Source organism: Protobothrops mucrosquamatus, unplaced genomic scaffold (assembly GCF_001527695.2).
Source record: "Protobothrops mucrosquamatus isolate PMUCROS unplaced genomic scaffold, P.Mucros_1.0 scaffold384, whole genome shotgun sequence".
NCBI classification, from domain to species: Eukaryota; Metazoa; Chordata; class Lepidosauria; order Squamata; family Viperidae; genus Protobothrops; species Protobothrops mucrosquamatus.
Genome location: NW_015386716.1, coordinates 778767 through 787389, shown reverse-complemented (window position 1 = coordinate 787389; position 8623 = coordinate 778767). Strand labels below are relative to the sequence as shown.

General features: G+C 35.5%; 1 protein-coding gene across 1 annotated transcript in view; it reads left to right on the top strand.

The window, feature by feature from the left end:
• Positions 1 to 1673: 1673 nt before the first annotated feature.
• The window catches only part of LGSN (lengsin, lens protein with glutamine synthetase domain), a 16122-nt gene continuing 9172 nt past the window's right edge, over positions 1674 to 8623 (top strand). The window contains exons 1-2 of the mRNA XM_015815908.1: positions 1674 to 1700; positions 7291 to 8188. Of these exons, the coding sequence (XP_015671394.1) occupies positions 1674 to 1700; positions 7291 to 8188 (925 nt within the window). The remainder of the gene's footprint in view (positions 1701 to 7290; positions 8189 to 8623) is intronic.

Below are 8623 nucleotides of genomic sequence, written 5' to 3'. Positions count from 1 at the left end.
AGCTGATCTTCAAGCTGACTTATGTCTCTTAACCAAGGTTTAGCCTGAAGACCTGGTAGATACAGAGGAAGAATAATTTTGGAAGACAGTTCCCTGGGTCCAAAATGGAGAGATTGTACCCGGCGAGCATACCTAAAACTCTTGCCTCCTATTTCCCCACAAAAACAACACAGTGAAGTGGGTTTGGCTGAAAGAATAACTGGCTAAAAGTTATCTGGTGACTTCCATGCCTAAGGGACACCTATAACTCAGGTTCTCTTGGTTTTTAGTCCAGCAGTTTCACCACTACACCAAATTGGCTCTCTTAAGTGGCTAGTAGGTGCAGGACTAGGCTGTTCCTTAGTAGTTACCTTACTGCATAGTTGACAGAATGGTTGGCGAGGTATATCCATGGCAAAACCTGTAACAGGATAAGAGAAAAATACTACTATTTTAACATGGGTACAGTATGGTCAATTACTTTCACAGCTATCAGTGTGGGGGAATCAAATGCATTGTCCTGAGGACACGGCCAAAAAAAAAAAAAAAAGGTTTCCACAATATGCCTGTATTGCTGTTTATGCAACTGAGGAAAAATAGATCCTCTGAAATCAATAATAACTAATTTATATCCCTTTGATTTTAGTATAGATGTATTACAGTCGCCTCAAATAGTAAAGTGAAATAAATAGTACTCACAAATATAGTATCATCCTGATCTCATTACGTTGAACGTTAAGGAATGATTTTCTCTTGTACTTCAACCATCCTGCAATTCCACCTACACAGGAATCATCATCCCCATCCAGAAAGTTGTTTCTTTCTATACCTCTGCCATTGGTTGATTTCCAGAGATTACTTTACAGATCTGTAAAAGAGGAACAACCTACTGTGAGTTCTCATCTCATATGAAGCAGGCATCTTGAATTTCACATGTTGCAAACTATATATAACACCAGAACACATTTGCTGTTCCAGTGGTGATCAAGTAAACTGAAACAAGTCTTCAGCTCCGCAAATTACTCTGTTAGAGTGTTCAGATGTCACGTTTATTCTGCTGAGTTGGTTAACAAAATGCACATGTCCCCTGTGCTCACTTAGCAACCTGCTTTCAGTGATGCCTAACCTCGAACCACAATGGAGGGAAAAGCCACGACAATGCAAATGTGTTTGTTCAACACAATTCTGAAAGCTTTCCAGAAACTGCTGAGCAAAACAAGACCTACCAAAATCAAGCACCATTAACAAGGGATAGAAGCTGCCCTCTATTTGTGGCCATGGGTTGTTGGGGTTTTTTTTTTGTGGTGGTTGTAATACTGAGTTCAACAGCATTTTATTATAATGTTTCAAACAATATATGTTGTGTTTCGGAAGAAAGCAAAACAATCCCACTATCTTGCTGGGAAAAAAAAAGAGTGAAGCAAATGTTTTGTGTTTCCTGTAGTTGTTTACCTATTATTTATCAGGTGACTACTTCCAAACAATTCTAGAAATTTACACTCATGAGTTTTATTTATTTAAGAGCTTGGCCCTCCCTCAACCCCATTCATTATTAACCCGAGCCTTCAAAAAGAGAGAAACTCTTAGAAATTCCGTGCTAACTCATCTTCATTATAGACACATCTATAAATTCTGGGGACACTTTTCCAGCTGAAATCACAGAGGGAGGCAATCAAAATGTGTAGCTGTAGAAGATGGAGAAAGACACCGTCAGCTATCAGGTAAGAAAAAAATGACCAGGAAAAATATTTTTATTTTTATTATCTCCTCTCTTGAGCATTAGTACTTCACAAAGATGAAATACGTTTATATTACTAAATAATTCGATATAGATTGATTTGCATTTCCTCCTAAAATAAAGTTTTATTATGCAATGATGAAGAAGAGTTTAACCAGCCACAAACCCCATTCTTCTTGTCTTGAATTTGAATCTGGCAAGTAGACAAAAATTAGAGCTATCTGTTATGGGGAATACTCAGCAAGCAGCTGAAGCACCTTTTCCTTTGAAAGCTGAAGCTGAAAGTCTCTTAAAGTCCCCTGTGCCAGCTGATTATTTGTACTAAATTGGAAAAGTTAACTGCTCCAAGATGACACAATGCTAAGGTTGATAGAAAATATATTTAAATAACTTCAGCTTCAGCTCCAGGGCACAAACGTTCTATATCCATGACAGTATAGGTTTTATAAAGTGTGTGTGTATGTGTGTGTTTGTGTGTGAGAGAGAGAGAGAAAGAGAGGAACAAAGAGGGACACAGAGACAGAGAAATAGAGAGACAGAGACACACAGAGAAAGATAGGGATCTAAGCACTTAAGATACAGCCAGATAGTTGTTTCCTCCATTCCAGGAAGCAACATAAAAATATGCCAGCCAATTTGCTGTGCCTCAACAACCCATTTCTCTTTTTCTTCAGTACGTAGTGCAGCCATGACAGCTTCACCCACAGAAGTGTATTCTCCCAATTGTAGCTTCAGGTTCTTCCATATGGGTCATAGCCCTCCTTTAGTACTGAATTTAGTTTTTTTTTTTTACAAATTCTGATAATCTAGAACAGGCTCAGAGAAGGGGAATGAAGATAATCAGAGGACTTGGAAAGAAATCTTATGAAAAGAGATTGAAGGAACTAAGAAAGACTTGAGGAGATAGGCATAGCGGTACTATGACAACATTTTTCAAATATTTGAGAGATGGTGACATAAAATGAGATTATGACCTGCTCTCTAATATGGGACACAGAATAAATGAATAATTTATAGGAGATTCTGACTGCTTTTTTTTTTTTTTAAACCCTTTCTAATAGCATGAACAATTCAATAGTGGAACAAGTAAAGGAGAATTGGGTAGGCATCCCATTACCAAATGCTCTCAAGTAAAATTTGGACAGCCTTATGTCAGGAATAATTTAAATTGGATCCCTGAAATTAAACTGGATTCCTGAACAGAGGGTTAGACTTAATAGGTTAGTTACTATAGATCCCCTCCCTATTATATTTTTGTCTATGGTGATAGTAGCATAAGAGAAGAAGAGGCAGAGCGGACGGGGCAGAGTCAAGAGAGGATTCAGGCAAGAATTGTTATGTGTCCACAAACACTCCACATCCAGATCTCCCAAATTCTGTTGACTCCTATCTAACACCAATTTAATGCTGACTCAATTTAATTTTAATTGACTAGATTCTTATGTATTGGCTTCAGCAATAAATCTTCTTAACTGCAACTTAACATAATAGTCTTGATCCTAACAGATAGTAATGGAGACATCCCAACAGCCTCTGATAATGGCACTGATGGGGACTTCTGAACAGCCCCCTGATGGAGATAGAATGTTGGGCTATCTGGAACTTGCATGATATTGAAAGACATTACTTAGATTCTTTAGTTGACTATTATGAATTTATTCTCATCTTGTTTTATTTAATTTGTCACATGATATTGCCATCAATTCATATAGTTTTGAATGGACTGTTCACACTGGGATTTTGTTTACCACAAAACCAGTATACAAATTTTCAAAAAGTTAACTGTCCATTTGAGAAAGTATGACTTGACAGAAATACCATGCAATGTAACAAATCCAACCCAACATTTACAGTATGAAATCAAACATTCAAGTGACACATCTTGGTGTATTCAAGGATATGTCCTACTTTTCTTGGCTATAACACAGAACAGAACCCCTTATGGAGTTGTGATTTATGGGTCTGAACATTAGAAAGGGTAATTTATGAAAAAAAGGATATTATGATGTAACCTTAGAGAGAGAGGGTAAAATACAAATGCACTTATAACTGCTGTCAAAAAAATCAGAAGTGCTTATTAATAATCTTTTCTACTTTCTCTGTCTTACTTATTCACCATTCTTCCTTATTTTCTTTTTTAAAATATGTTTTATTAATTTTTTAACATAATCACCTTAATATTTGGTAAACAGTGTGTTGTCTGGGTTTACATTTAAGAAACATTCACTAACAGTTGATTTCTATAATCTATAATCCACATAATAACTTTACTTGATTTCCTCTTTTTCCCATAATGTTCTCTTTTACCAACCTTAAGTTAATACAATTCTTGTTATTTTAGTGAATGACGATTTATAAAATTTTTCTAATATTTCTACAGATAATAATCACATCAATATTATATTCCTTTTCTATCTAGTCATTCTGGTTGTCTCATCATAGATCCTGTTTACAGTTCTTGTTTACATTTGTTTTTCCCACAATGTTCAAAACATTTTTACTGGTTAAGATCTTCTCAAAGTTAATTACATTTAAATATTTAAGTCTATTTTTTCTCATGTAAGCCAACCCAATACTTTTACCTTTCTTAAGGAATAAATAAGACTAAAAAAAAAAGAAAAAAGAAGAATAAGAATAAAAAAAAATAAAAAGATAGTATGCTAATTAAAATTCCTATTTCCTATAAGCTAATACATATTTATTTCCAAATTGTTTTTGTTCTTTTTTACCATAATTAAAAATATATTTAATCTTTAAATATTCCATTTAATAAATCTAGTCCTCTAGTCTTTTAACTCTTATTCAAAACATTTTTAATCCGTTGTAATTTTCTTAAAGTCAATCACCCTTAAATATCTAAAACATTTCCTTTATATAAGTCATTCCAACTCTTTTATATTACTCATATCAAGAAATAAAATGAAAGAAGAAAAAGAAAGTACTATGTTACTTGAAGGGCTCTTCCCTCTTAAAATAAAATTCATATCCAAAATTTTTCTATTTCTTTAACCATATTTGAACAGGTGTTTTTTTTTAAATATTCTCTCTGATAGGCCCCATTGTCTATTTTCTTAATTTTCACTTTAGCCTTTTTCTTTTGCCCAGTATCTTTCTTAATCAATATGTTCTGCTAAATCAAAGAATCTTTCCATATTCTTATAGGTGTTACTGTAGATATAAAAGGTAAGTCAAGTACAATATCTTTGTAAGAGGCATTTGCCCATTCATTTTTGTTGAAAATCTTTTTTTTTCTTTTTCTCTCTGCTTCTCTTATCATTTTTTGTCTCTCCAGTTCTACTGTTTTTCCTGGCATCTCTGCAGTCCATTTTGCCCAATCCTTTTTTCTTATCCTCAAATTTGTTTTGTGGTGTTAAAGTATAAGTTGTGTTTTCCAAACCCAGTATTTCTTGTAAAAAAATTTCTACTTGGGTTAAATCATACTTCTTTGTTTTGTTAGGTTCCATCTTTAAGTCTCTATCCTCAAATTTGTATTCAGTTGTCTGTTTTATCTGTTCCTTCTCTGTTGTTGTTTCCTGGGATTTTTTGTTGTTGTAAAGTTAAATTGGAGATGAATTGGTTTATATTTTCAAAGTTGTTTTAGATTTCTTTGTGGTTTGAAATCATTGTTATTTGAATTAGTTGCAACATATCGTATGTCTCCTCTTGAAAAGTATTTATTTTTTCTTGATAAGTTCTTTCTATAAATCTCTGATTTTCCATGATGACCAAGAATCCAAATTTTCTTTTCTCAGCAAATAGCTTTGGGGTCAGAGTTAAATAGATACTTGTAATCCAGAAAGTTCAAAAAAGTTTTTTTTGTTCCCTGAAATTTGTAAGTCTCACTTTGTCTGCAGCCCAGATTGTTTTCTTTTTTGACACAGCTGTTCTCTATTGTTAGGGCTTTGAAGGTCACAAGTAGAGATTTGTTTTTTCTAGATTTTGCCAAGTCCTGCATGAAAGCCATAGCTGTCATAGTCTTCATCCACCACTAGATGTCAGCACTGGTTTATTTTTCAAATTTTCAAAATGAACAAATTGCCTTTACAATGAGAATCTTAACCATTCAGTAATTTCAAACTTATCCAAATTTAGATTTATAGTCATTTCATTTCATTTCAATACGTTTTGGTTCTCCATAAAAGGTTTAATTCACCACTTCCGTTAGTAAAAGAGTGGGGCAAAAATCCTCCTTCACTTTTGGAGGTTTTTTGCTTCTTGGGATTTTTTTTCTTCAGGAAAGTTGATAATAAGTAGGATAGAGAAAATCGATAATCTTACCCAGATTCAAACACGCTGTTTAGAATCAGCTTAAAATAGTGCTTTTGACTTTGGTTGCTTGCAGCTTGGGCTAGACTCTGAAGTTAGGCTAGCCTTTCTCCTGTTGGTTTCTGGAAGGCTTCTCCTGGATTGATCGGGTCGACTGCCATCTCTCCTTGGTCCCTGGGACTTCCTTCCTTCTTTTCTGCCTCTTTGGGGCAGCTTCTAGCCTATTTAGGATCCCCTAACAGGAAGAAACTCAGCCGAAGGGCACGGAATTCCAAACCCCTCGACAACTGCGCTGCTGCGCAGGACCAGAAGTCCATTCTTTCTTATTTTCTTTGTTTCTTTTCTAATATTGGTATTGGTTTTATCCTGTTAAAATGTCTTCAATAAAAGTTATATGTAAAAAAGAAGAGGTTTGTCATACTTGTTTTCACTTTCCATTTCAGCTTATAGCATTGCAACATCCTGGTTGTTTTCTATCCAAGTCCTATGCAGCTTAGCTTTGTGAGATGTGCAAAGATTGGCTGCTGTCACCAGTGCTAAAAACAAAGCAATAATACATCTTCTATTGTCTAGATATACTTTTGCAACATAGCAAAGATATTTAGGGCTTAATCTGTGTCAGGGTTCTCTTGAGTTCAATTCTAGCATCTTTTTTTCAAGCCCAAGCTTAACCTTGACATTTATAATGAAAGAGAAACGAAAATTGTCTCGAGCAATGTGTTCTCAGCCTTTTAAAAATTTTTATGGTTCCACAGGTTGGCATTTTGGCAGGGACGGGAGAGAAAGACAATTAAATCGATGCACTGGTTCCTTTTTATTAGACACTGTATATTTAATCCAGCAGCTAGATGGTAGCACCGGTTTGTGCATGCATTTATAAGCAGTACAAATTTGGATTGCGGATGCTGAATTGATATTTACATATCAGACAAAAGAGGCATTTTTCTTTTTCTTAAGAAAAATCATTGTAAAATCACAGGAAGTTTGGTTTTCCACAAGAAGTATTTGTGTTGATAAAGTCAAAGGCTAGATTGCCTATAATCTGCTAATTAAAGATAATCAGGAAAAAATATAAGGAAAAAACAAAGGACCCATTATTTAAGTATTTAGATTATATTAAAGGGGAAACCTTTGAATAGATGATGTTTTATATTTTAAGTCATTGTGACTTAAATGTGACCTTTTAGAATGTGTGGTACACAAATATTATGCACAGGATCTCATTTCCCGGCTGAACCATTATAGTCTAAATGCATATTTCATTTAACCGAAGCTTCCTAAACAATAAGAATTTCTGATTTTTGCAGACGTCTGCTGGAGCTGACCATGAGGAAACTGATGGCAACCGTATGTGTGGATTGAGTAGCAAACAAAGAAGCAAGATCAGTGGGACACAGCTCTCTGCAGCAGAACATGAAACAATGGAGGCGTCTCTTGGTGCAAACTCTTTTAATCAAGGGATATGGGAGCCGTATGTAGATAAACCTCCTCAATTTCAGGAAACAGGTGAGACCCTCCCCAAAGATTTCCAGGTAAAAGAAGGCTTATCACATAGCCAAGAAGAATCGTGCAGAGATCACTCAGAAGATTGCAGGGGTGTAGAATCCTTTGGCAGAAAAGATCAAACATTTGAAACAGACATAGAGAGCAAAGATGAGCACCTGGGGTGGCTAGACACAAGGAGAAGCGAGGAGACCTCTGAAATAGCTTCACACGAAGATAAAACTTGCTCAATGCGGGATGGGAGTAAGTTCCACCCAACAGAGGAAATGGACGGGGATCATCCTAGAGCAACCCAGGAAAAAGAAGAGAGCAAAGACATGTCTGTTTTGGAGCCTGGCAGTCCCAACCAAGCTTTGCAAGAGTTTAAGAGTGTATTGAAAGAGAGTCCCTTGTTAAGCAACTGGACCTGGGACAGCAGTGAACTCAGGGCTACCTCTTGCCATGCACTTCTGAAGTCTAGGGAGGAACAATGTCAATGTATGGAAACTCTTCCTCCTCATTTAGGAGGCATTGACCAGAAAGTTCCCAATGTGCACATGCATGGATCAGGGCAAGGAGGAAAGCCCCAACTGGGTTACAATTCTGCTGGGTTGGAGAAACAGCCATCAAAAGGGGATGATTTGGAGCAGGCCGTTGGGAGTCAACGGACCCCTTTTCCAAAAGTGGTCAAAGCTCCACCTACTAACTTTGAGCCCACATCTGGTAAGCACATTAAGTCCCATATGAAATAGAGGGATTGTGCTATTATCGGCTAAGGATGCAATAAAATATGATTGCTGTAATTGATACTATGGCATTATATACTACCTTCATTCTTTTTTTTTTTAAAGAAATTTTATTTATTTTTTTCAGTCATAAATCATAAAAAAACAATCATAAGTAAACACAATGACAATAACCCCCCACCCACCCCCGGACTTCCCAAACCTAATCCCAGGATAATATTCATATGAAAGTAAACAAATACTAATATCTCTAACTCTACAAAATATCTTAATCTACAAGAAAAGATAGTAGAAATAAACCAGCTTACAAAATTAAAAACCTAACCTGTATTCTACCACTTTATATTTCTTTTGAATATAAACACTCCATCTTCCCCATATTGATAAAAATTGTTCATTCGAGTGATTCTTC